This window comes from Corvus hawaiiensis, chromosome 22 (assembly GCF_020740725.1).
Source record: "Corvus hawaiiensis isolate bCorHaw1 chromosome 22, bCorHaw1.pri.cur, whole genome shotgun sequence".
Lineage (NCBI taxonomy): Eukaryota > Metazoa > Chordata > Aves > Passeriformes > Corvidae > Corvus > Corvus hawaiiensis.
Window position 1 is genome coordinate 7,392,732 of NC_063234.1, and position 27,289 is coordinate 7,420,020.

The window sequence follows — 27,289 nt, forward strand, 5'->3', positions numbered from 1 at the left end:
TCTGTGTGGAGGAGCACACAAGGGACGGTCTAAGAACCACCAACTCCTCTTCTGTTGTTGGCAGTGCCCAGAGCTCCGGGTCCAGGGGGAGTGTTCCCTCCTCTCTGCCTGAATTCCCTGTGTGGGAGGGGTGTTTTTTGCAAAAAGCTGTGGATGATTCCCCTTGTTAGGGTTCCTTTCAGATGTCTTTAGGCCCTTAGTAATAATCAGTGGGATAAACACAGGTTTTTGGCTTCCCCATGGCCTAAATTCGCTGTGAGGGCAGGCAGCGTGTGGATTGTTTTAAAAAGCAAGAAGTTAAAATGTACCTACTAGGTTGGTCATGTGTTTGGGTTTTAATTTCATTCCCAAACCTGCCCTGTGAGACCCAGTTGTTACTGGTGCTGCTAATGAGGGTAATTCTTATCTCCTGGTCCTATTACAGGTGGCACAAAGTGCTACAGGAACCTTGTTCTGTCAAGCTGGGGTGATGTGGGGAAGGGGTGGTGGCTCATCGGGGACGGGCTTGGGGTCTCTGTGAAGTAGAAATTAATAGTTTAGAAATAGATTGAGGAGCTGATATCGTTAACAGAAACAAAACAACTTGCATTTTAGCCATAAGGAACTTAATTCTTAAGGATTAAGTAGTAAAAAATTCAAACTGCCGTGGATTTTGAGCAGCGTGTGAGGTCAGCCCAGGAGTCTTTGTGCTCTCTGGCCAGGGCAGATCTTGCAAAAAGAAAACAATTTGAAGGAGTGGAATTGCAAAAGGCACAATCATGAATGTCCAAGTTTTGTAAATGACATTTTTACAGCGCTGCTGATCCAGACAAACCTCCTGTCCCTTGCCAAGCTCTGCAGCCTCCTGGGACAGCATCGGGCTGCTTCCTGAGATGTTATCAGCTCAGAGGAAGTGAGCTAAAGCCATAAAAATGCATCAGCCTGGAATGCAGGCTGCTTAGGGAGCAATTCCAGCTCTTTGTCAGGGCTCCTGAACCAAGATGAGAAGCAGCTACTGCTCTGTGCTCTGCCCCCCTGAAACTTTCCTTTATTGCACAAGTTTGAGCAGATCAGGGTGGGAAAGGCCCCTCCTGCCTGGTTGCTCTGCCCTCAGTGGCTGCAGGAGTGTTTGTCTCCTCCACACATCGCTTTGGGGCTCAGCCTTGCTGTCCTTGCTCCTTTCAGAGCCCGTGTTCCAAGGGCTGCAGGGGACCCGCTGGCTGAACCCCGCCGTGAAATCAGCGCGGGTTCCGTGCCTTGTAACATCCCCGTGCTGCCTTTGGGCTCCTTTGCCCACGGAGCAAAGGAACAGCTCCAAACATTTTTGTGGTTTTGCAAACAGGGGAAGCTTCTGTGCAGCTCCATCTGGAGGGCAGAGCCAGGCCTGGTGCTTGGAGCAGGAGCTCCAACAAGGATCTTTTATTCTGCTGTGGGGTGGCAGAGAGCCCGGGAAAGAGGGACTTGGACAGTGGCACAGGCTGCTTGTAAAAGCTGTGAGGATTTCCAGCCGCTGCATTGTCCCCTCATTCAGCTCTCATAGCCCATTTTTCTAGACAATTAATTAAAGGACTGAGGGAGTGGGGCTGGAGTGGTTTCGTTAATGCCTGTTCTGTTCTCTCAGTCGGGAGACGTTTGATTTTGATGACGACTGTGACAGTTTAACATGGGAGGAGAACGAGGAAACGCTGCTGCTTTGGGAAGACTTCACCAACTGCAATCCCTCAATTGACCTCCAAGGAGAGGTGAGTTCACTCCCCTTATTTTCTCCAGCTCTTCTCTGCAGATACTCTCCCTCAGCTACTCTTTCAGCCATTTGAGCCTGTGGGTGTTTGACTGGTGATCCAGCCTGCCACACAAACCTACTTCGGTTTTAAAATCCTCTTAGTGCTTCATCTCTGTGGTTGATGTTTGGTCTGTGCAATCACTCTATTGGCCAAACTTGATTTCCTTGGCTCCTTCAAACTGAGTATTTAAAAGTACCAAGTGAGAGGTAAAAGATCCAAGGTGTCTGTTCCAGGAGCGTCAGGGAATCTGTCACCCTTGCTCTGGGCTGACAGGAAGTGGTTTAGATGGGTTTTAGGAAAAAATCCTTCCCTGTGAGGGTGGGCAGGCCCTGGCACAGGGTGCCCAGAGCAGCTGTGGCTGCCCCTGGATCCCTGGCAGTGCCCAAGGCCAGGTTGGACATTGGGGCTTGGAGCAGCCTGGGATAGTGGGAGGTGTCCCTGCCCATGGCAGGGGTGGCACTGGGTGATCTTTAAGGTCCCTCCAACCCAAACCAGTCTGGGATTCCATGATCTTCCCCACAGCACCTCCTTTCTCTGTGCATTGTCATTCACACTTTAATTATGATCATTTGTGGAGTGCAGGGCACGGGGTTGCACAGTTGTTCCTGTGGGGAGCAAAGCAGCCTCGGTGCGGTCTGTGGAAGGTGTCAAAGGATGTAAATCCCACCTCAAACAAAGAACCTGTGGTTGCAGGACCACACGAAGGCCCAGGGATCCTCTGAAGCCGTGAACCTCCCTCTCCCCATCAGAGGGGATCTGCTGGCAGTGGTGGATAATGAGCAGCTTCCTTTTAATCCCTAAGATCCCGGGGAAAGGCAGCTAATGGCAGCGTGCTGCCTCGTCCAGCCACTCCGCAGCCTTCTTAAACCGGCCTGGAGAGGGCTGGGAAGGGCTGGGAATGGCTCAGAATGGGGCTGGGAACAGGCTGGAAATGGGTTGAGAAAGGCTGGGAATGACTGGGAATGGGCTGAGAAGGGCTGGGAATGGGCTGGAAATGGGTTGAGAAGGACTGGAAATGGGCTGGGAACAGGCTGGAAATGGGTTGAGAAAGACTGGGAATGACTGGGAATGGGCTGAGAAGGGCTGGGAATGGCTCGGAATGACTGGGATTGGGCTGGGAATGGGTTGAGAAGGGCTGGGAACGGGCTGGAAATGGGTAGAGAAGGACGGGAATGGGCTGGGAAAAAGGCTGGAAATGGACTGAGAAGGACTGGGAATGGCTCAGAACGGGGCTGAGAAGGGCTGAGAATGGGCTGGGAACAGGCTGGAAATGGGTTGAGAAAGGCTGGGAATGGGCTGAGAAGGGCTGGGAATGGCTGGGATGGGCTGGAAATGGGTTGAGAAGGACTGGGAATGGGCTGGGAATGGCTGGGAACAGCTGGGAATGGCTGGGAATGAGCTGAAATGGGCTGGGAATGGCTGGGAAGGGCTGGGAGTGGGCTGGAAATGGGTTGAGAAGGACTGGGAATAGGCTGGGAATGGGTTGAGAAGGACTGGGAACGGGCTGGGAACGGCTGGGAAGGGCTGGGAAGGGCTGGGAATGACTGGGATTGGGCTGGGAATGGGTTGAGAAGGGCTGGGAACAGGCTGGAAATGGGTAGAGAAGGACTGGGAATGGGCTGGGAATGGGTTGAGAAGGACTGGGAATGGCTGGGAATGGCTGGGAAGGGCTGGGAAGGGCTGGGAGTGGCTGTGTTATTGCATCGCTGAGCAGCACAGCGGCGGGAGGTGGGAAATCATCCCGCTGCCTCCCGGACAGGGAAGATGCTGAGGCAGCAGCCTCGGGAATATTGTCTGGTGCTGGCTGCCAGGGCGTGTCCACGTTCCACCTCCCTGCTCGTGGATCATCCCTCCGGAGCACTCGGAGGCTGCGGGGATTACTGGGAAGTGCTGGAGCTGCAGAAACCGCGCTGAGCGGGAGAGTGGCAGAGGGATAACGGGGAGCGGGAGGGTGGCGGGGTGATAACGAGGAGCGGGAGAGTGGCAGGGTGATAACGAGGAGCCTTGAGCAGGAATTAATGACAGGCTGATTTGCATAGGCCGGGCGTGCCTGGCTGAGCAGAGCCTTCACAGCAATAGCGCCGAGCCCAGGCCCCGCGCGCGGAAACTCTAAAGATTTTAAGAAGCTTAAATCCTTCTAAATGAAAATTATACAAGGAAAGGGTAGATTTGGCTTGTAGATGGAGGTTCAGAATAAAGACTGCTCCGGCTGTGCCTGCTCTTTAACATGTGCTTTACATGCCTGAATCTTCCTTCCGTGGGTTTTATTCAAGTTCTTACACGCTGCCCTCGCCACCTTCTTTTATGACCTTCCTCCTTAAAGCTCTTCTGCATATAAAAGGATCAGTGGGATGATTCTTGTAACTCCAGGCTGGGTAGCCTGGTGTGGGTGCCAGCAATGAGCCCTGTAAATCTGCCAGGGATGTGGCCACAGCGCGGCAAGGCCGTTAGCACTCATCGGTGCAGTCGTGTTAAGTCGAGGATGATTTTGTAATGGAAAGCAGAGCTGCTTGAAGACGTGGAAGAGGGAGCAGCGACACTGTGGTGCCTTTTTGTGCAGCACGAAGTAGCTCTGTGTGTTTGGGAGCCCAGGCTGTACTGTCACTCCAGAGCAGGACAGCATTTGTTCAGCTGCTTTATCCAGCAGTGCCCTGAGGAATTCCAGAGGGGATCCGTGCGTGCACGGGGGGTGCTGGAGGGTAACGATGTGTAACTGGAAAGTGACAATTCCAGGACAAAGGTGTGAGTAGCAGTGTGGTCAGTGCAGGGAAAATGAAAAGTTTCATGGCTGGAGAGCAATTCCAGTCTGTGCCAGTGTGATGAGGCTGTGAAAGGCTCGGGAAGATGCAGGGGTTTGGTGCTTTGGAATGCATCAGGTGCATGGGTTTAATTGCTGGAGCCTTGATCAGCCCTCACCTTTGTGTGTCCAAAGCTCTGCTCGTGGCACAGAAATGTGTTCTCCTGGTATTCCAGTTTGAAGAACAATATTCCTTGCCTGTGTTAAAAAAAACAAAAATCAGTGCATGAAGGAACACAACCACCTGCATTTCCAGGGGAGGCTGAATAAAATCCTCCGTTCGCTCCTGAATGCTTTTAGTTCCTTGCTCATTCTTTGTGTTCTCCTTTCCCCTGCAGGAAGAAAACCTGGGAAACTTGATCCACGAAACAGAGTCTTTCTTCAAAACGAGAGACAAGGAATACCAGGAGACAATAGGGCAGATAGAGGTGAGGAAGGGGAATTGTTCCTAATGGAGGGACACGGGCACGCACCGGGGAGTCCCAGAGGGAAGGAGGAATGTCCATATATCCAAGAATGCAAAGGCATTTCCCTCTGACATGCCCTGGGGATTTTCCTAAATGCCATTCTCTGTGCTATTATTGCTCCATACTTCAGCACTGAGCATAAATCTGGGGCTGCTGGAGACAGAAAACCTGCAGAACAAAAGGAATAAAACACACTATTATTCTTTTTTATTATTCTATTTTCCCTCCCTTTGTTCTGCATATCCACCCTCACCCTGGGAAATGCTTCCCAAGACGTGGCCTCACAGGTTGCCAGAAACAGCAGCTGGAGCTTCTCAAAATCTCTGCCCTGCCTCCAACAGGCTTTCATTAATTCCTGCCTGTTGACAAACAAGGTGCCAAGAGCAGGAAAACCCCTCCAGGGCTGCTCAGAACCAGCGTGAAACTCTGATTGCCCTTCCTGAGCTGGTGAACGCGTTGGCAGTGAGGAGCAGGGAGGATGAGCGTGCACTGCGGGCGGTTTGGGTGGGCTCTGGCCAGCTGAGGCATCCCCACCAGGGTGGGAAGCGCAGGGAAACTGGGATTGCACCTCACCTGAGGCTGATTCTTTCCCCTTCTTTCCCCCAGCTGGAACTGGCCACGGCCAAGAGTGACATGAATCGGCACCTGCACGAGTACATGGAAATGTGCAGCATGAAGCGGGGCCTGGACGTGCAGATGGAAACCTGCAGGAGGCTCATCAAGGGCTCAGCTGACAGGTACCGGGGTCCTCTGCTGCTCCACGAGCTCCCTCCCTGCTGCCTCCTGCCAGCTGGGGCTAAGGGCAGCACTGGCGCTTTATGGCTTTATCCTTGGGAGAATCCTGTGTCCCGGGATCAGCCGGGAAAGGGGGCCTGGAGCAGAGTGTGGGGTCCTACACCCTGTGACAGCTCCAAGGATTCAGCAGCTGCTCCTAAGCACAGGGAGCTGCAGCTCGGGTGGACTTCCAGTCTTGAACATCTCAGATTTAGAACTCTTAAAACCCCAAATTAAATCTCGACTCTGGACTTACGTGAAGAACTTGTTTTTTAATCTTCTCATGTGTTAAGAACCTTACACTATGAGGGATTTCTCTTATCTCTTGCTCAACCCCAGTAGAACAAGATGATAAACTTTCAATTTTCAGGGCTCTGGGTATTAGGGATGCTGAGAGTCTCTGGAGGAGACTTTGCTCTCCGTTTCCCCATCAGTAAACCTGGGACAGCCCCTGTGTTTGTGTAGGGGGTGGGTGGGGTGGCAGCTTAATTTTACTGCTGCTATTTACTGTAAACCCAATGTTTGATGTTATTAAAGGGGTTTTTAAATATATTATCTATATTTAAATATAGATATTTAAATAGCTTTGGGGAGTGCCAATGTTTCATGTTAATAAAGGGGTTTTTCAATAGTATTGTGGAGGGAAAGTGACTGTTTTCTTTAAAGATTCTTTTTTTTCCCCTCCTCCTTCTGTCACTGATATTAAATTTTTTGGCTGCACCTTTCCCTGCAGGAATTCTCCATCTCCCAGCTCCGTAGCCAGCAGCGACTCAGGAAACACAGACGAAATTCAGGACGATTTGGACAGAGAGACGGACGTGGAGCCCATGGTCAGCTGATAGAAAGCGGGAGCATTGCGGTGAAGGGGAAGACGGAGAGCAAAGATTCCAAACCAATTGCTGGGGGAAAGGTGAAAGACTCGAGAGCCCTCGCAGAGGGACTCTGAGGACTCATTCCTACACGCATCCCCTCCCACCCAAGGATTGGTGCTGTACATTTCTACTGTTCTACAAACCATAAATGCGGAGTCCTGTAGGAAAACACGGTGTTCTAATTGTGCCTTTGCCCCAAGCTGAGCCACTTTGAGCTCCAGTGGAATATTAATAGCAGGTGTTTTTATAAAATATGTTCTTTAAAAAAAAAAAAAAGCCAACCAAAGCTGGTAGCAGCAGAGGATGGTGCTGCAGAGGCTCTGGGTACTTCAGTAAGCTGCTGTTTTTATTGAGCTGCTGCACTGATTGGCAAAAGCAACACTGGCAAAAAGAGCAGCAGAACCAAGACAATTATGGTGCAATTACCAATGTCTGGCACAAAAGAAAAAAAAAAGGAATTGCCTCCAAATTGAACTGCAAACGTTTAAAAATCACAGCGGGTTTGGAGACAGCTCGTAGGGGGAAGCAGTTCTCCAGTACTCAAAGGGTTTTCTTCATCCCACCTTTCGGGGTGAGGGAGCCTTTGGGATGTGTACAAGGTTTCTGCTGGACTCCAGGACCTGGAGGAGCAGGACTCAGCTCGGTGGCAAAGCAGGTGGGCACAGGAGGGGTCACTGGGGGGGGGGACTATCACTGATTAACTACTATGCAAAAACAAAAAAAAAGCTCGCCTTATTTATGTGGAATGTTTGGTCCCTGCTGGGCTACAGTTATCCCTTGGGAAAAGGAAAGCTAAACCCACATTTGCACACTTAGATGTCTGTAGAGCTGCTTTTGAGGTGGAATGTCATATCACAATGCCTTTGTTTCCAGTGATGGGATTAGGAGGGGAATCAGCCCTTCAGGTCCGTGTTGATTTGTGTCTTTTTTCAGGGTTTTGTTGGGTTTTTTTTAGTGTTTGCAGAATTTCCTTTGCTGACAGGGAGATAACTCCATTTTATGCTGCTTCCGTGATGTGTAGAGTGGGGTAGGTGAAGCATCAGGATGCACTGACGTAGATGTAGGCTGGAGACAGGACTTTGGGAGAGATCCAGGCCACTGTTCTTCGGGAAAGCTGAACACTGGGAAATGCTGTAATCCTTTTTAGGGCGTAGTAAACTGAATCCCAAACTGCTGCTGCCCTAGAACTGGGGAGGAACAGCCATGTGCTTTCTCTGTGAGAAAGTGGCAAGACCTTGGCTTTGCCCATCCTTCTGTATTTTTACCCAGGAGAAGCAGCATCAGAAGTCGGATCACTCGGTGGTGGCTGAGGGAACTCCGGCATCACCGAGCTCCTCACGGTTAGAATGGGAATTGTAGCACCTCAGCCAGGTAAAAACAGGGTATAAACCTCAGCCAATAATTTTTTGTTTGTTTTTAGACCAAGATTGAGAGTGTGGTTGATACTGCCCAAAGCCAGCTGTGGAGTTAAGTAGTGGTTGGAAGACTGGGAGTAAATACCAAATGTGTTTGTTTTTCCTGCCAGGAAGCTTGGAAGGTGCTGTGCAGGAGCAGTGCTAGGGCTGGACAGGGAAAATCCCCATCTCAGCACCCACCCAGAGGTTCCGGAAAGGCAAAGTGGCCAATCCTGTGAGCTTCCTGCCTGGTGTTTCCAAGGCTCTGGTGTGTTGGTCCGGGATCTCTGGAGCTGCTCTGCAAGCAGCCGATGTCGGTCCGTGTCGCTCCATTCCGTAAAGAGCACAGGTGTCTTGGAAAATGGCTCATTCCTGGGTGGAAATTCCTCAGTCTGGCACGGCCACGGAGAAGGGCAGGAGCTCGGGGGGTTCCTGGTGGAGCTGTGGGCACAGGAATGTTTTCCCCTCGGAGTCTCCCGTGTTGCTGCCTGGCCGTCAGCTCCATCTCCTGCTTCGAGGCCGCGTGGGCTCCCTGCGTTTTCCAGGCTGGGAAGGAGGGCCCAGGCTGATCCATCGGGATCCACAGTGGGGAGGGCACAATCCACAGCTGATGGCTTCAGTCCAAGCCAGTGCATCCAAGGATATTCCCGTGGTGTCCTTACTGATGGCAGTGCTCGGTGCAGAGCGGGTGACAACTCCTTGGATCCTGGGCGTGGGCGAGGGGCTTTCCGAAGCCTGCTCTGTCCTGTAAATGTAGATAACTTTTCTCTGGAAGAGAAACCTTACTCCAAAGTGCTCATTCCTGTTATTTCTTAGGTGGCCAAAGTGGTAAATGTGATGTTCATGAGGGCTGCAAGCTGGGGGGTGGCTGGGGGGGTGTTTGGGGTATTTTTTGGAGGGGGCTGGGACTGCATGTTTGAAATCTGTAATTCTGAAGGGTTTCGAGCCCGTTTGAACTTCAGCTGCTCCCAAGGAGCCTCTCCCGAGGCCGAGGAAGCGTCTGCCAAGGCTGGATGTCTGTGATGCTTCAGTGGCCGGGACAGGCGTTGCTGAGTGTGGTGAATCAGCTCCTGGAGCCGGCCCCTGGCTCTCCTCCGCCCGGGAACGCTCCTGGCGCTGCCGGGGCCGCGCTGCCGCCTCGCTGCGGGTTTGTTGGTTTTCCTTAAAAATCAGCGTCCCAGCAGGAAAAAGGCTGAGTGTTCCCAAACGCAGGAGCTGTTGTGCTGAGGGCAGGGAATTCCCGAGGCAGGAATTCGGGTGTGGGGTGAGGAGGAGCACCTGTAGTGGGGGGGAGTGAGGGATGTGGGGGTGTAGAACTCACGTGCTCGGTGGTGATGTGTAGGACAGTAGATTCCCATGGATGTTGGTGTCTTTCTTATAACCACATGTAATCCCTTTTTAAGGAAGGAAAGGTGTTTTCATACTCTGGGTCGGGGGTTTATTTTCATTTAGGCTGGACCAACCTTTTGGGGGCAGCTGGGGTTGGTCCTTGGGGGTTTCCCTGGGAGGTCATTGGTTCGAGGTCCTGCTCTGTGTGTGTGGCACCACTCCAGAAACCAGATCAAAGCTCGCCAGAGAAACAACAAAAAAAAAAGAATTTAATTGTAAAAATGCTGGAAATGATTTTGATGACCTCTTCCTTTTTTCCTTTGTAAAGCTGTAAATACTTTATTTTTGTTTTCTATTCTTAATGCGGTGTCATATTGACACTTTTTTAGATTTACAATCAGAAAATCCTCCTCATCCTTTCTCATTTTTTAAAAGGGGATTTCAAGGAAGCAAATTTTTTTGCTCGTTAGCAGTGTAATAATAGATCAAATTCCTAAACTGGGTTTGTACAAAAATGTTTTCAGTAAACAAATGGCAGTTTGTGGATGCATGTTGTTCAAAAACGTCCAAAGAATAATGTGGTACAAATGTTTTAAAGAACAATGTGGTACAAACATGTTTTTCAAAGACTTAGTGACGGTCGTCTTAGTTCACACAACGAAAAAAAGCAAAATTCTTTAAAAAAAAAAAAAGTGTTGGGGGGGAATGTAATGAAGCTCATCTAAGCTAAATGTGTAATCTATTTATAAAAACACAGTATATATTCTATTTTTATTAGAGGTTTTTAAAGTGCAAACAGATTTCTGTTGCAGATGCAATCGTTCCCTTGTAAAGTTTCTTCTGCTCTGACGGGACCCCCAAATTCTCTGACGGTTCCAAGAGTCAGCGTGGAAATAATCGGGACAGGTTTGGCTGTGGAGCACTCACAGGTCACTTCCTCCAGGGGAGGCCAACAGGCTCAGCAGCTTTTCTGCCTCTGCAGAATTGCTGCTGCCTCCCTGTGATTTTATTCCCTGATCCTGGAAAGGGTCGGGACCTCCTGAGTCCCGGGAGCGCAGCAGGACAGGGGTTAAAATCTGCCTCAGCCTGGAAGATAAATTATGGTTGTCTGTACCTGTAGAAATTGGGATTAACTCAACCAAACAAAGCAACAGATGGGAATCAGGCCTGAGTCTGCATCTAAAGCTGCTTCTAAAGCGAGATTATATTAATTTTCCTTTTCCATAATCGTTCCTGCCAGCAAAAACACGAGCTGGCTCCCGGGCCGGGCTTGGCTGAGGAAAAGCCGTGGCGGCCGTGGGTGCTCCCGGAGCTCCTTCCCGGTGTTTCCCTTGGCTCTGGGAGCACGGGGAAGGATGTTTGTGTTGGAAGAGCTGCAGTGCTGGGAGGTCTCTGTTTCACGTTCGAGTGCTTCATTTTAGAGCTGAATGTTTAAGGAGTGATTTATCCCGGCTGAATTGAGACATCCCCGCGCTTCCATGAGGCAGGAGCACCCCAGTGAGGATTTTCCACCTTTGGTTTCGGGACTTTCGGGTTTTTTATCCTTTTGCACGGGTCCAGGACTCGGCTGCAGGGGAACACGCAGGTTTTAAAGCTCTTTGCCTTTGCTGTTGCCACCCCAACGCTTGATTTTGAGCTTTGTAGTGGAACGTAACTTGTGTCCCTTTGAGTTTTAACCGAGAACAAAATTACCAATGGAGGCAGCACGCGGTGTCCCGGTGGGAATGAGCGGGGTGGAGGTGAGCTGGAAGCACTGCCTGCCGAATTCTCCGTGGGAATGGGGTCCCAGCCCCTCTCCCCGCAGAGGGAACGCTGAGGGCTCGCCCAGGCCCTTGGCAGAGGAGTGAGGAAACACCTGACCCTTTCCTTTGTCTGTTTTTGTGCGAGTTCCGTGTCCTCAGACCCTTCTGCGTTCGCAGGAGCCTTGCAAAGCTTCTCTTTTGAAGGAGCAACAAATCGTGTTTAAGTGTGGGTATTTGGGTGTAGAAATCGCCGTTCCCTCCTAATTTGAGGCACTCCAACAGTGAAGCACTTGGGAAGGGGGTGCTTGTGGGTCTGGCCAGCTCCCTTTTTTTGGGAAATTACGATGTTAATGCATAGAACAACCCCTGGGGTGGCTTCAAACCTGTGTCATTTCTGTGGCAGAACAGCCCAGGACCACGGTGCCACAAACCCAGCGGGGCTGCCCAGACTGCCACCCCTGAAACCCGAAATTTCTGTGTAACTGGGGAGGGTTTGAGGGCGGTTAAACCTCGGTCACTGAACACACACACTCCTTGTGTAACGTGGTTTCACCAAAAGGCTCACGATTCAGCCCCTAAAACACCTTCCTGTGGTTAAAGCAAATGTAGCTACCTTCTGCCAAAAAGGATTATTTATTATTTATCGTGTTCAAGTGGAGGGTATCGATGGCTCTTCCCTCCTGCTGTGTCACTTCTTGTCGGTTCCTCTTTAGGTCACGTAAGAGTTTCTTTTATCCCCAACGAGCTACTGATGGTGTGGGAACGCCCCTGGTTACCGTCCCCGTGTAAATATTGTGCTTTATATTCTGTATATTAGCTAATTTTAATGACAAAGACTGGACTGATGATGCTGTTGGAGCCCTGGTGGGGAAAGGCCGGAGGATGACCCAGCTCCCGTGCTCTGGAGCGGGGATGGGGCTGGAGTGCTGTGCTGGGAACCCGCAGCAGCTGGAATGGGACACCGCCAGTGGATTTCGGACCATGAAATGCTTCAAGAATCCAATCCACGTCAGGAGGAGCCCCGAACACTCCCTCAGCCAGAGCCAGAACCACCCGCTCTCCTCTGAGCTTGGCAGATTTGCTCCATTTTCCTTTTTTTAGTGCCAAAACCGACCCCACCTCCCCCGTCCGGGTCTGCTGGCGGCTCTCCGTGTGCTGCTCCGGTGTCCAGCCAGTGTCCGTCCGGTGTCCATCCCGCTCCATCCCTCCGTCCTGCCCGGGCCGGGGCTCAGCCCGCGGTGCCGGACCCCAGGGGCTCCTCTGTGGGAACAGGGGCGGGAGCTGTCCATGAAACGCGTCCCAGTCGGTCTCTGGTGACGAGGAAAACCACAAAAAACTATAGAATAAATACCGAACTCCTGGTTGAACGGCTCTGCGTGTTAATTCTTGGGGTGGAAAACGCCTCTAAAGCAAAACGATTTGGGTCTGAGAAGGGAGGGACCATCCTCGTTTCCTAAAATCCAGGTGATTTGGGGTGCTAAAATAGACCAAACTCCCCTCAAAATTAGGGTCTTTCAGCTGCTGCTCTTAAAACATGACTCTTCTTGGAAATTAAAATACTCGCTACACACCTCAGCCTTCTCCTGGCCCCGCGCCCCAGCCAAGCCTCCCTTTTGGGTTAAAACCCCCCCTTTTTTGGTAATTCTCAGTTCCCAAAGGGGCTCTCCGTTGCTTTTCTCTTTCTCTCTATTTACATCCGCTCCCACGACCGGGACCATGCGAGCTCCGCGCCCAGCCCCAGCCGCTCCCTCGCCTCGGGGGGGGGAGGGGGGTTGCTGTTGTTTTTCCCGAATTTCCCTTTTTAAAATCACTTTTGGCTGCTTCCCGCGCCCCGCCCCCTCCCACGTGCCGCGCGCGCCGCCGCCCTCCGCTCGGGGCGCAACCATCGCCGAGCGGGGGGGGGACGCCCCGGTGGGGACACCCCACAGCCACCCGGCGGGCGGGGGGGACACGGCCCAGCGAGCGGCGGGCTCGGAGCCGCTCCTCCGGAACGCCGCCCCCCGGGGTTCATTAATTAGTAATTAATTAAAGGTTGTGTCTCCTCCCTGCCCCCCCGCCCCCCCCCCCCCGCACGGTGGGTGGTGGCGGCCGCGGGCCGGGAGCGCGGCGGGGCCGGGATGTGGCGGCGGCTGCGGGCGCTGCGGGACGGCGGGTGAGTGTGGGGGTCCTTCCCTTCCCTTCCCTTCCCTTCCCTTCCCTTCCCTTCCCTTCCCTTCCCTTCCCTTCCCTTGCCCCCTTTCCGCTCGGGGTCCCCGCGATCCGCGCTGCCGCTCCTGCCATCCCCGCTCCCACCGGGAACCGTCCCGCTGCCAACCGCAGGCGCTGCCAGCCCTTGTTTCCCCACTGTTTCCCTACTGCTTTCCCACTGTTTTTCCCTTTTCCCGCCTTGTTCCCCTCGTTTTTCCCTTTGTTTTCCCCTTTCCCCCCCCCTGTTTTTAGCTGTTTTCCACAGCTTACCTCTTGTTTTCCCTTTTACCCTTGTTTTTACCTGTTTTCCACTGCTTCCTCCTGGTTTTCCTCCTTTACCCCCTTGCTTTCCCCGTTGTCTTCTCCTTTTCTCCTTGTTTTCTTTTTTCTCCCCCTTTTTCCCTGCCTCCACCTTTTCCCATTGTTTTCACCCTTTTCCCTTCGTTTTCACCCTTCCCCCCTCCTTTTTCTCCCATTTCCCTCCTTTTTTCGGGCGTTATCGCTGAGCTGGACAGCGGAACGCCCACGCAGGGTTGGAAAGCTGCCAAGGTCGAGCTGTTCCCGGGGCAGGTTCAGAGGTGCCAGGCCGGCTTTTGCCCGCTGGACTTTGCCGGGAGCCAGCGGAGCGTGGGGATGTTGGAGCAGCCCGGATCGATCCGGAGCTCACCCTGTGCCTCGTCCCTTAAAAATGCCTTTCCCAGCACTTTTTCCCGAGCGAGGGGGAAGGATGGTGGGCTGGGGGCGAGGTCCGGGCTCAGTTCCCGGTTCTGGCATCCGCATCCAGCGGGAGGGATGGAGCAGGGCTGCTTTGGCCGGGATTGAGGTGTCCCTGGGATGCTGGGGAGCGGAGGGAAGGAGGGAACGGAGGGATTGCAGAGCCTGTCCTGCCCCAGGCGGAGATGGCAGCACCGCCCGGCCATCCAGGTGACCAACGAGCCCATCCTGGAGTTCAAGCCGGGGAGCCCCGAGCGAGCAGCGCTCCAGAAGGTACCAGTGCCGGGATTTGGGGATCTTTGGGGCTGGAGGGGCCCGGGCTGTGCTGCAGGTGCTGCACGGCAGCCCCAGGCTCTCCCTGGTGTGACAGCCCCGTCCTGCCCAGCTCCTGCTCCTTCCCCTTGGGGACAGCCGTGCCTCCCGTGGGCACCCCATGCCCAGAGCCTGTTCTCAGGTTCCCTTTGCATGTGGGAAGGAGGGATGGAGGGCAGCTGGGGGGGTGAGAGCTGCTCCCACCTTGTTCTCCTCTCTGCCAGGCCCTCGCTGACCTGAAGGGCAAAACCGAGGACATCCCATGCGTCATCGGGGGGGAGGAGGTGTGGACACCCACAGTGAGGTACCAGCTCTCGGTGAGTCGGGGGGTTCTTATTTAATGGGGGAGAACGGAGCAGGGGTGTCCCTGCAGGAGGGTCTCTGGGACTGGTTCCTACAGAGCCTTTTCTTCTCCTTGCAGCCCTTTAACCATGCACACAAGGTGGCCAAGTACTGCTACGCCAGCAAGGTGAGTGGCCCTCTCTGTCCCCCCTCTTCCGGGCTGTTTTGGGGGGAAGCAGCAGTACTTTGCCTGGGTTTAGCAAGTGAAACGCATTTTGTGAGCAGGGAGGCTCCAGGAGCCTTTCCAAGCCCCAGGGATCCCAGAACAAATCCACACCAGGAGCTGCAGATTCGGGGTTGCAATGGCACCAGTGTTTTGTGCCTGGGGGTGGGTGACCCCTCGCTTTTCCCTGTGACCTGGTGGTGGAGAGGAACCTGGAGAGGCTCCTCCTTGCTGCCTTTCCACCTTGCCTTCCACAGGAGCTCATTAACAAAGCCATTAACGCTGCCTTGGCAGCCAGGAAGGAATGGGACCTGAAACCTGTGCAGGACCGGGCCCAGATCTTCCTGAAGGCGGCTGACATGCTGAGCGGGCCCCGGCGAGCAGAAGTGCTGGCCAAGACCATGGTCGGGCAGGTAGGGGATGCAGGGGGGAAGCTGGGCTGAGCAGGAGGCAGCTGGGGGAGCAGGGCAGTGGGTGTGGCTGGGGTGGTTTTTGGCAGTGGGAATGGCTGTCGGTGTCCTGTGAGGGGATACAGGGGGATCCCCACTCCTTGCTGAGAAAGGAGGGAAGTGGGGCTGGGAGCTCCTGGGAGCAGGGGCCTTGCAGGAGGCCTCATCTTCGAGAACAGAGCTTGGGAGAGGCACCGCACAGACAGCACTGCACCGCTGCAGCTCTGGCTGCTGCATTCCCCCTTCCCATCACGGCCCGGGGCCTCTCCCTGCAGGGCAAGACCGTGATCCAGGCGGAGATCGATGCTGCTGCCGAGCTCATCGACTTCTTCCGCTTCAACGCCAAGTACGCGCTGGAGCTGGAGCAGAGCCAGCCCCTCAGCGTGGACATCAGCACCAACTCCATGGTGTACCGGGGGCTGGAGGTGAGCTGAGCCCCTCTGTGCCCACACCGGCTCACCCCGCGGGGACCGGCGGCACCGTGCTCCCCGTGCTCCCTCTTCCCTGTCCCTCCGCAGGGGTTCGTGGCTGCTGTGTCCCCCTTCAACTTCACGGCCATCGGGGGGAACCTGGCGGGGGCTCCGGCGCTGATGGTGAGTCCTGGGGGTCTGGGGGGGACAGGGGGGACGGGACAGTCCAGGGAAAGGCTGGGAGAGGGACCCTGGCCCCCGGGTTCAGCTGGGCTGGGATGGGCAAGGAGTGAGCTGAGCCTCCCTCAGGCTGTTCCGCACCTGGGGCCTGTTGGTCCCCTTGGCTGAATCAGCAATTTGCCTTTAATTAAGAGAAAACATCCCGGTGTCTGGATTTCCAGGGTGATGGGGGAAGCGTTGGAAAAGCACCAACTGCCCAAACCTTCCCTTCTGGGGTTTTTGTTCTGAAGCAAAATGTCTTTTCCTTCCCAGACTGGGTTTGGGATCTGGGGAATAAACACAGCTGGGGTTTAATTCCCTACCTGGGCTCAGGGGTGCTGTCAGGACATGAGAGTGTAACCAGTTTGTAGCTGCTCAAATTCCTCTGGGATGATGCTTTTTGGGTGCTGTGGGTTTGGCAAAGGAAGGCAAGGGCAGGTCGTGGCTCTGCCATTTAGCAGCGAACTGGGAGACAGGAGAGCCCAGCAGGTGTGAAAAAATAACCAAAAAAGTCCAAGTATTGGTAAAAAGTGTTTCTGTACATCCCCATTTCTGTGTCTCACCCCATGGAGCACAGGAGCTCCTGCCTTTGCAGCGTGGATTTTGGGGAGAGACTGGAATAACCTGGTGGATTTGGGCCAGGAATAATTAATTTATTGTTGCACTGGGGAAAAAAAAAACCAAACCACAAATTGTCTTCAGCTCTTTGCTAATTAGGCTCAGATTTCTTCCTGGCCCCAAAGAGGGGCCCTCCAGCAGAGCTGGAGCTGGAAGAGGTTGGAGAACAGAGCTTTAAATTTGGGAAAGTCACATTTAAAGCCATATTTGAGGAGAAGCATTTGAACCCGTCACTTGTGTAGGGCAGGAGTGGGGGGACAAGGAAGAGGGTGAGGCCAACACAGAGCTGGGAAGATTTCTGGGGAGAGAGGTCCCTTCCTCGCACGCCAGGATCCGAGGGAGGCCCTTGGCTTTGGGAAAGCTGGAGATGAGCTCATCCCAGAGCAGATGAGCCCTGCTGGGACGGGGCTAAGACCCGAGCTGGCAGCTTGGAGTGAAATCTGGGGCATCCCGTGGCTCATCCAGCTCCCCCTCCTCGCGTGTGACAATGAATTCCCACCGGGATGCTGCAGGGTGCTGGAATCCCCCGCCTTGCCCTGGGCCAGCAGCAGAAGGGAGCAGGACATCAGCGGGTGCCTTGAAAAGCTCAGCAGCAGGGGGCACCTGGAATTAGTTAGGAGAAAGTGGTGCTTAATAGGGGGATATTAATTAGAGCCCGGTGTTTCAGCCACCACAGCGCACTTCCCGGGGGATTAGACACTGCTCGTGCCTAAAGAGCTGGAGAAATCCGTGCAGTCAATCCTGGGAACGGGATTTCCTTGGGATTGGAGCAGTTGCTGCACCGGCCCGGAATCCAGGCTGCTGAGAATGCTGTGTCCAGCCATTGGATTGCCCAGCAGGCTGGAGGGTTTTGCAGGGTGTGGTTTGTTTCTCTCGATGTTTGGAGTGGAAGGGTTAGAGGGGACCAGGAAGGAGCTGTTCCCTTCCTGTGGGGTGGGAGGAAGGGACCTCTCTCCCCAGAAATCTTCCCAGCTCCGTGTTGGCCTCACCCTCTTCCTTGTCCCCCCCCATTCGTGCCCTACACAAGTGACAGGTTCAAATGCTTCTCGTCAAACACGGCTTTAAATGTGACATTCCCAAACTAAAAGCTGTGCTCAGGGAAGGAGCTGTGCCCAGGACGGAGCTGTGCCCAGGAAGGAGCTTTTCCTGCACAGCAAGTCCCTGGAAAGCAGGAGACAGAATCCAGAAGTCCCTGTCCAGCCCCCCAGGGCTGTGAGCCCGTGCAGGGGAGGCCAAGCCGTGTGACAGGGACACGGGGCGGTCACTGGGAGCCGGAGGGAGGCCGTGGCACGGGGCCAAGGGGGTGGGGTGTCACCAGTGTGCTTTTCCAGCCCCTCGTGCTGTTTGTGCCCGGCTGATCGGGGCAGGAGGTTTGGTTTCACTGCCCTGCCTGGCACAAACACCTGCTGGGCCCTGCCCAAAGCCGCTGGTGGCACTGATGACATCGGGAGCGTGTTCCTTGGCCGTGTCCTGAGACAGACACCGGGGCCGTGTTTCCAGCTCCTCTTAGGGAAGGCAGAGCTCATCCCGGGGAAGGGAGGGTGCAGAAGGCTGGCACGGCGGCCTGGTGAGAGAAAAGGGGGGGGGGGTTTGTGCCTTCAGCTGAGCAGGGCAGTCCCAGCCCTTCCCAAACCAGTGCTGGGGGAAGGTGGCTGCGAGTCACCGCTCTGGGACGGTTTTCCAGGGAATTCAGCCATCCCTCATGGAGCTGCTCTCCTCTCCTCTCCTCTCCCCAGGGGAACGTGGTGCTGTGGAAGCCCAGTGACACGGCCCTGCTGTCCAGCTACGCCATCTACAAGATCCTGCTGGAGGCCGGGCTGCCCCCCAACGTGGTGCAGTTCGTGCCCTCGGATGGCCCCGAGTTCGGGGACACCGTCACCAGCTCCGAGCACTTCTGCGGCCTCAACTTCACCGGCAGCGTGCCGTAGGCTGGGGACAGGGGTTGCCGGGCAGGGAAGGGGCTGGGGGCTCCCCTGGTGCCCCTTGGAATGCCAGGCCAGTGTTGGGAAGGGCTGCTAGAGCCGGCAGGACGTGGTTGCGCAGTTATATGAAAATAGGGGTTAAAGCTGGTGACAAAAAGTGTCTGAGCAGGGTTTTCGTGCTGTGGGGGGAGTGCTTTTAGCTCTGGGGCTAAACTCGGGGCACAGGGACAGCCAGGGTGGCAGTGACACTTCAGGGGTGCTCTGAGGGTGCTTCTCCGGGTGAATTTGTACCCCAGGTGGGTTTGAGCTTGGGCTGTGTGTGGTGGCGGATCCGCACGGGCTGTCAAAGCCTGGGACCCCTCTCCAGGGCCAGGCCACGCTCGGGTGAGCATGGGCTGGGAAGGTGGGGAGCTCATAACTCGGTGTTTGTGGCTGAGCCTCCCGCTGCGAGGCCATTACCATTTTTATTGTTTTCCAGCCGAGGGGTTTGTCACAGTGAGGCCTGAAAGGAAGGGGGGAAAGGGGAGGAACAGAAACTTCTGGATGCTCACTCCATGCTCTTCCCTGGGACTGCAGCAGTTTATTTTTAAAACCATGGGGTTGCTGTGTGGAGCCTTTGCTTTGATACCTATGCTCCCATTCCCACTTCCCTTCCCCCTTTTTTGGGGGGTTTCCCATCAGGGCACATCCTTTCCCTGTGTGCAGAGACAGGAGTGCCCTGACCAGCTCCTCGCTCCTCTTCCAGGACTTTCAAGCGGCTCTGGAAGCAGGTCTCGGAAAACCTGGATCGCTACCGCAATTTCCCGCGCCTGGCTGGAGGTACCAGCCTCTCCTCCCACCTTTTTGGGGTGATGCAGGGCTGAGGGGGCAGCTTCTCCTCTGCTTGGGCAGGAGAGGGTCAGGATTGCTGTCCCTGCGGGCAGAGGAAACCACTGGATATTCAGAGTTGTGGGAGTGGCGCGGAATGGGATTTTGGGGTGGGGAGGTGGCACTTGGGTGGGAGGTGATGGTTGGAGTCCCAAGGTTTGGAGTCCCAAGGTTTGGAGTCCCAAGGTTTGGGAATTTAGGTTGGTCCCTTTCCCATGAGTTTTATCAGCCTGTTTTTCCATGAGTTTTATCAGCCTGCTCTTCTGTGGGCTTTATCAGCCTGCTCTTCCATGAGTTTTATCAGCCTGCTCTTCCATGACTTTTATTCACCTGCTCTTCCATGAGTTTTTTCAGCCTGTTTTTCATGAGTTTTATCCACCTGCTCTTCCGTGGGTTTTTTCAGCCTGTTTTTCCATGAGTTCTATCAGCCTGTTTTCCCATGAGTTTTATCCACCTGTTTTCCCATGAGTTCTATCCGCCTGCTCCAGGGCTGTGCCCCCAGGCTCACGCCTCTCCCCACTCATTCCCCTCAGAACCCCACCCAGGCAGGGCGAGCCCGAGGCCCCTTTCCGGAGCTGCCACACCCTGACAGCTCCTCCCCTGTCCCTTTTCCCTCCCGTCCACGCCCAGAGTGCGGAGGGAAGAACTTCCACGTGGTGCACAGCTCGGCCGACGTGGGCAGCGCCGTGAACGCGACCCTGCGCTCGGCCTTCGAATTCGGCGGCCAGAAATGCTCCGCCTGCTCCCGGCTCTACGCCCCGGCCTCGCTGTGGCCCCACATCAAAGAGAAGCTGCTGGAGGAGCACGGGAAGATCAAAGTGGGAGATGTGAGCGGAGCTGCCGGGCTGCTGAAGGGCTTTGCGGCTCAGCGGGAGGCTGATGGGATTAGGGGCTGCGGTAACTGGCTGCTAATTCCCATTGAACCGAGCTTTTCATCCCCGGCTGCTCCCCCCCACCGCCCCTCCGAGCCTTCCCCCCCAGCTTCTGGCCGTGATTAGAAATTAACTTGTAGCCACAGTCTGCAGGGAGGGCTGGGCCAGCTCTTCAATGAGAAGGGGAGCTCCTCGGACACGGGGAAGAATTTTTTTGGGAATTGCAGCTCCCTCTGGTTCCTGAGGGAGCTCTGAGGCTCAGGGTGTGCTCATGTCCCCTCCTTTCTGCCTCCCCGCAGCCTGCCCAGGACTTTGGGACGTTCTTCTCGGCGGTGATCGATGACAAGGTGAGCTCAGAACAGCACCAGGCTCCCCCAGGGTGGGGTTTGCTGCTGACAGCGAAGGGGGGACATCAGGGATCAGCTAAAAACTGAGTATCAGCTGAGCACTGCATGCCCTCCTCTTGAAAAGTGGGGAATTTCCCTCAGAAAAAACTCTGGAAAAAATCACATTTTTGCATGGCATGCTCTTGAAAAGTGGGGGTTTTCCCTCAGAAATTTTCCTGGACTTGAGGTTTTTTGCATGGCCTACTCTTGAAAAGTGAAGTTTTTCCCTCAGAAATTATCCTGGACATGAGTTCTTTGCATGGCCTGCTCTTGAAAAGTGAGGTTTTTCCCTCAGAAATTATCCCGGGCATGAGTTTTCCGCATGGCCTGCTCTTGAGAAGTGTGGTATTTTCTTCAGAAATTACTCTGGACGTGAGTTTTTTGCATGGCCTGCTCTTGAAAAGTGGGGTTTTTCCCTCAGAAATAACCCTGGATGTTAATTTTTTGCATGGCCTGCTCTTGAGAAGTGGGTTTTTTCCCTCAGAAATGACCCTGGACGTGAGTTTTTTGCATGGCCTGCTCTTGAAAAGTGAGGTTTTTCCCTCAGAAATGACCCCGGACATGAGTTCTTTGCATGGCCTGCTCTTGAAGAGTGGGGTATTTCCCTCAGAGATTATCCTGGATATGAAGTTTTTGTGTTCCTTGCTCTTGAAAAGTGAGGTTTTTCCCTCAGAAATGACCCTGGACATGAGTTTTTTGCATGGCCTGCTCTTGAGAAGTGGGGTATTCCCCTCAGAAAAAACTCTGGAAATCACATTTTTGCATGGCCTGCTCTTGAGAAGTGGGTTTTTTCCCTCAGAAATGACCTCGGAAAGGAGGTTTTTTGTGTTCCCTGCTCTTGAAAAGTGAGGTTTTTCCCTCAGAAATGACCCTGGACATGAGTTTTTTGTGTTCCCTGCTCTTGAAAAGAGGGGCATTTCCCTCAGAAATTTTCCCGGGCATGAGTTTTTTGCATGGCCTGCTCTTGAAAAGTGAGGTTTTTCTCTCAGAAATTTTCCCGGGCATGAGTTTTTTGCATGGCCTGCTCTTGAAAAGTGAGGTTTTTCTCTCAGAAATTTTCCCGGCCATGAGTTTTCCGCATGGCCTGCTCTTGAGAAGTGTGGTATTTTCTTCAGAAATTATCCTGGACATGAGTTTTTTGCATGGCCTGCTCTTGAGAAGTGGGGTATTTCCCTCAGAGATTATCCTGGATATGAGGTTTTTGCATTCCCTGCTCTTGAAAAGTGGGGTTTTTCCCTCAGAAATAACCCTGGATGTTAATTTTTTGCATGGCCTGCTCTTGAGAAGTGGGTTTTTTCCCTCAGAAATGACCCCGGACAGGAGTTTTTTTTGTGTGCATTCCCAGCTCCCAATCCCCCTCCTGAGCCGGGACGGCACCAAGAGCGCCGTGCCCCTGAGAGGAATTACCCAAACCCCCTTTCAGCCCCCCAAAATCGCTCTTTTCCTGCCTCCCCCTTTTCCCCAAGTCCTTCGCACGGATCAAGAAGTGGCTGGAGCACGCCCGGAGCTCACCCAACCTGACCATCCTGGCGGGCGGCGGCTGCGACGACAGCGTGGGGTACTTCGTGGAGCCCTGCATCGTGGAGAGCAAGGACCCCCAGGACCCCATCATGAAAGAGGTGGGAGCAGCTGTGGAGGAGGGATCCCCATCCCAAAATCCCTGCGGGGCACGGGGGGAGCTGCTGCATCCTGCGGGGATGGATCTGTTCATGATGGAGCTGATTGGGGCAGGGAGAGCACCCACTGCTCCTTCCTGGGGCTGATCCCAGGGTTTGGGCTGAACGGGAGAGTTTTGGGCTAGTCTGGGAGATGTTGGGGCTAATCCTCGCGGGGCGTGTGGTTATTTGGGTTGCATAGGAGATTTTGGGGCCAATCCTCACAGGGTCTGTTGATTTTTGGGCGATCCTCATGGGGTTTGTTATTTTCTGGGGGCAATCCTCATGGTTTGTGGCGGTCTTTGGGCTGCACAGGAGATTTTTGGGCCCATCCTCGTGGGTTTTGTTATGTTTTTGGGGCCAATTCTCATGGGTTTTGGGTTTTTTTGGGCCAGTCCTGATGGGGTGTGTGGTTTTTTGGGCTGATCCTGATGGTTTGTGTCATTCTTTGGGCTCCCAGGAGATTTTGGGCCTGATCCTCATGGATTTTGTTATTTTTTGGGCCGATCCTGATGGTTTGTGTCATTCTTTGGACTCCCAGGAGATTTTGGGGCCAATCCTCACCAGGTGTGTAGTTATTTGGGTTACACAGGAGATTTTTGGCCTGGTCCTCAGTGGATTTTTGGGCCAATCCTCATGATTTGTGTCGTTTTTCAGGCCCATCCTCACAGTTTGTGCTGTTTTTTGGGCTGCACAGGAAATTTTGGGGCTGATCCTGACAGTGTGTGTTGTTTTTCAGGCCAGTTCTCACAGTGTGTGATGTTATTTGGGTTGCAGAGGAGATTTTTGGGCTGATCTGGGAGATTTTGGGGCTGATCCTCATGGGGTGTATAGCTGTTTGGGCTGCACAGGAGATTTTTGGCCTGATCCTCATTGTTCTTTGGGCTCACAGAAGACTTTTGGGGCCGATCCTGACGGTGTGTGATGTTATTTGGGTTGCACAGGACATTTTTGGGCCCATCCTCGTGGGTTTTGTTATTTTTTGGGGCCAATCCTCATGGTTTGTGGTGTTCTTTGGGCTGCAGCGGAGATTTTTGGGCCAATCCTCATGGTTTGTAGTTAGTTTTGGGCCAATCCTGATGGGGTGTGTGGTTTTTTGGGCTGATCCTGATGGTTTGTGTCATTCTTTGGGCTCCCAGGAGATTTTGGGCCTGATCCTCATGGATTTTGTTATTTTTTTGGGCTGATCCTGATGGTTTGTGTCATTCTTTGTACTCCCAGGAGATTTTTGGGCCAATCCTGACAGTTTTTGTGTATCCCGAGAATCGCTACAGGGAGGTGCTGGAGCTCATCGACACCACCACCCCCTACGGCCTCACGGGGGCGGTCTTCGCCCAGGAGAAGTGAGTCCCAAAATTCCCCAAATTTCCCTGAAAAGCAACCGGGGATGCTTTCCCTGTCTGAAGTGAGCCCCGGATCTTCCTCCTCTCCGGAGGAGGAAAGAGCATTTCCCCCAAAGCTCGTGCTGCTTTTAGTGCTCCTCCTGCAAGGAGGGAAGGGGATGGTTTGAAAGTGGTTTCTTAGCCCAAAAAAAAGCTTTTTTTCAGGAAGGAATTATCCCAAAGGAATGTTTGGAGCCATGTGAGGGGTGAACCCACGGCCCAGGGGGAGGGCAAAGAGCAGTGTAACCTCAGAGAGAATCACCCAAAAGTTATCACAGAATCCTGGGATGGTTTGGGGTGGAAGGGACCTTAAAGTTGATCCAGTGCTGTGGGCAGGGACACCTTCCACTGTCCCAGGCTGCTCCAAGCCCCATCCAGCCTGGCCTGGGACACTTCCAGGGATCCAAGGGCAGCCACAGCTTCCCTGGACAATGAGAGATAATGACCTTCATTTTATCACCGCAAAACTTAAATAGAGAAAGAAACTGATAAAAACCCCAAGGCTGGGATAATGCAGGAGCTGTGTGTGTGTGAAACCCCCGAGGTTTTGGGAATTGTGCATGAGGAAACACAAACTCCTCTCGAAGACACCCAAACTCCTTTTTCCCAGTTTTGGTGGCTCTGAGGGAGCCGCAGATCCTGGGGGTGCTCAGGGCTGTGCCTGTCCTTGCCCAGGAAAGTCATCGAGGAGTCGCGGAGGCTGCTGCGCAACGCCGCCGGCAACTTCTACATCAACGACAAATCCACGGGCGCCGTGGTGGCCCAGCAGCCCTTCGGGGGCTCCCGCATCTCAGGTGCCACCAGCGCTCCCGGCCGAGCCCTTCCCAGCTCGCCTCTGTGTCCCTCTGTGTCCCTCCTTGTCCTTCCATGTCCCTCTGTGTCCCCTTCTGTCCTCCATGTCCTCCCCTGTCCATCCAAGTCCCTCGCATTCTCCATATCCCTTGTCCTCTGTGTCCCTCCCACCCTCCATGTCATTCCCATCCCTCTGTGTCTCTCCCGTCCTCCTTGTCCTTCCATGTCCCTCCTGTGCTCAGTGTCCCTCCCATCCCTCTATGTCCCTCGTGTCTTTCCATGTCCCTCCTTGTCCCCATCCCTGCATGTCCCTCCCATCCCTCCCATCCCTTGTGTCCCGTGTCCTTCCCATCCTCTGTGTCCCTCCCATCTCTTTGCATCCCTCCTGTGCTCTGTGTCCCTCCATGTCCCCATCTTCCATGTCCCCATCCTCCGTGTCCCTCCCATCCCTTGTGTCCCTCCGTGTCCCCATCCTCTGTGTCCCTCCTGTGCTCTGTGTCCCTCCATGTACCCATCCTCCGTGTCCCTCTGTGTCCCTCCATGTCCCTCTGTGTCCCTCCTGTGCTCTGTGTCCCTCCATGTCCCTCCGTGTCCCTCCATGTCTCTGTGTCCATCCATCCCTCCGTGTCCCTCCTGTCCTTCCACGTCCCTCCTTGTCCCCATCCCTGCATGTCCCTCCTGTCCCTCCCATCCCTTGTGTCCCCTGTGTCCTTCCTATCCTCCGTGTCCCTCCCATCCCTCCGTGTCCCTCCCATCCCTCCGTGTCCCTCCCATCCCTCCATGTCCCTTCTGTGCTCCATGTCCCTCCATGTCCCCATCCTCCATGTCCCTCCTGTCTCTTGTGTCCCTCCGTGTCCCTCCCATCCCTCCGTGTCCCTCCATGTCCTTCCCATCCCTCTATGTCCCTCCTGTCCCTAGCGTCCCTCTGTGTCCCTGCCACCTTCAGTGGTGTCACCAGCCCTTTCTGCCGTCCCCTCACAGGCACCAATGACAAACCTGGGGGTCCCCACTACATCCTGCGCTGGACGTCCCCTCAGGCCGTCAAGGAGACACACGTGCCCCTGCGGGACTGGCGCTATGCCTACATGCAGTGACACTGGGGACACCGAGCCCTGGGGTGACAGCTGCCACTCCACACAGCACTTAAACTACTGATCCCTAACCCGCCCCGCTTAGGAGTTATTTTAAAAAAAAAAGTGTTATTAAATTGTGAGCTTGGAAGTGCTCATGGTTTCCTCAGGCACGTGGCACTTGGGGACACAATGGTGAATGTGGCAGTGGTTGGATATGATGATCCTAAAGGTCTTTTCCAACCTCAGTGATTCTGTGTGAGCATGCTTCGTTAGGTCAGTCATTAATTAAGGGGTGGCTGCAGAGGCACAACTGGACCCCGGCTCCCTTTTCCTCCCGGTTTTCCCATCCCCAGCAGCCCAGAGTGGTTCCCTCCCCCCAGGGCTGAGCAGGAATTGAAGCAGGAGATGAGGGTTAGGAGGCCCCGGCACTGGCACTGAGCAATGTCCCTCCCTGTGTCCCCACCAGCCCCAATCCCTGCCTGCGACGGGGGGAGCCGGGCTGGTTCCACACCCTGAGCTGGGTTTGCTCCCCAGCCCTGAGCCAGAGCAAAGCCTCACACCCCACCAAGTCTGGGAAGGGAGCTCGGCAGCAGGAACCTCGTGCCAGGAGAGGGCAGCTGTGGTGCTCCTCGGAAATGAGCTCTAGTGCCTTACTCCAGCCTCATTCCAGCCTCATTCCAGCCCTCAAAGCCCTCGGCCGGGGTTAACTGCACGAGACCTCCCAGCTGGGCTCAGCTGTGGGGCAGAGCAGCAGCAGCAGCACCCCCTTGGTCCCCTGCTTTCGTTCCTTGGGGACAAGGCCGGGCTGCCTCTGCTGTTCCCATCAGCTCTTGGCTGCTTCCCCTGCTCTGATCCCTGTGTGGGCACTGGAAGGAATGGGAGAGGCGTTGAGATGTTTCAGGAATGTTCCTGCATGAGCAGCCCGGGTGGGTGAACTGTCCCCCACCCCCCCTGCGAGGAGCAGGAGCTCCAGGACCCTTCTCCCATTCTGGGAAGCTCCTGTCCCACCTGACCCCATCCCCAGGGCTCTGCCAGCTGTCGACTTCAGGCCTTAAACCAGGACTTAAATCAGGCCTTAAATCAGGCCTGATCCTGGGGTCTCCCTCAGCCAGGGCTCGGTGGTGGGACCTGCAGTGCACATGGGAAAAGGGATCTGGAACACGAGGCCCTGCCTCCTCCAGGCTCAGCTCTAATTCACAAACGTGTTTGTTTGTAACCTGTAGAATTAATTACTGCTAATTAACAGGACTTGTGAGTAGATGGAACCCTGGCATGGAGTGTTGGGGTCAGTGGCGACCCCAGTCCGTGTGTGGGGCAGGGGGAAGTGGCTGGAATTCCTGTGGATCCTGGCTCAGCTAGAAAAATGTGCAATAAAATCATGTTCAAGCCTCTGTGTTGCTTCTGTGAATTATTTCTCCGGATTGCTGTCAGATAAAGAGCGAGAGCGAGTCGGCATTGGGGACCTTTAAATAAAACCAACCCAGCTTTACATTTTCTGCTGAAACAAAGATTCAGGGAGAGAGAGGCAGGAATGACAAGGGGTCTCGTTCAGAATCCCAGGATGGTTTGGGTGGGAAGGGACCTTAAAGCCCATCCAGCGCCACCCCTGCCATGGGCAGGGACACCTCCCACTGTCCAAGCCCCGTCCAACCTGGCCTTGGACACTGCCAGGGATCCAGGGGCAGCCAGAGCTGCTCTGGGCACCCTGTGCCAGGGCCTGCCCACCCTCCCAGACAGGAATTCCTCCCCAGTATCCCACCCAACCCTGCTGTCTGGCAGTGGGAAGCC

The 27,289-nt window shown here is 54.4% G+C and overlaps 2 protein-coding genes across 3 annotated transcripts in view; both read left to right on the forward strand.

Moving 5' to 3' along the window:
- Positions 1 to 12,505, forward strand: part of IFFO2 (intermediate filament family orphan 2) — a 45,143-nt gene extending 32,638 nt beyond the window's left edge. Inside the window, exons 6-9 of the mRNA XM_048326184.1 lie at positions 1,601 to 1,721; positions 4,899 to 4,988; positions 5,634 to 5,764; positions 6,535 to 12,505. Of these exons, the coding sequence (XP_048182141.1) occupies positions 1,601 to 1,721; positions 4,899 to 4,988; positions 5,634 to 5,764; positions 6,535 to 6,640 (448 nt within the window). The 3' untranslated portion in view covers positions 6,641 to 12,505. The remainder of the gene's footprint in view (positions 1 to 1,600; positions 1,722 to 4,898; positions 4,989 to 5,633; positions 5,765 to 6,534) is intronic.
- A 558-nt stretch (positions 12,506 to 13,063) lies between these two features.
- Positions 13,064 to 25,613, forward strand: ALDH4A1 (aldehyde dehydrogenase 4 family member A1). 2 transcript variants are annotated; one of them, XM_048326182.1, is made up of 15 exons: positions 13,231 to 13,290; positions 14,219 to 14,312; positions 14,576 to 14,668; positions 14,773 to 14,820; positions 15,114 to 15,269; positions 15,581 to 15,730; positions 15,824 to 15,898; positions 18,289 to 18,476; positions 19,220 to 19,293; positions 19,972 to 20,168; positions 20,513 to 20,560; positions 22,066 to 22,218; positions 23,476 to 23,597; positions 24,312 to 24,430; positions 25,410 to 25,613. In XM_048326182.1, exons 1-15 carry the CDS (start codon positions 13,256 to 13,258, stop codon positions 25,520 to 25,522), a joined length of 1,665 nt encoding a protein of 554 aa, XP_048182139.1. In that variant the 5' UTR covers positions 13,231 to 13,255; the 3' UTR covers positions 25,523 to 25,613. The 2 variants fall into 2 exon arrangements, with proteins under 2 accessions (XP_048182140.1, XP_048182139.1); XM_048326183.1 differs by lacking the exons at positions 23,476 to 23,597; positions 24,312 to 24,430; positions 25,410 to 25,613 and adding an exon at positions 22,570 to 22,695 and having other exon boundaries at positions 13,064 to 13,290.
- The last annotated feature ends 1,676 nt before the right edge of the window (positions 25,614 to 27,289 follow it).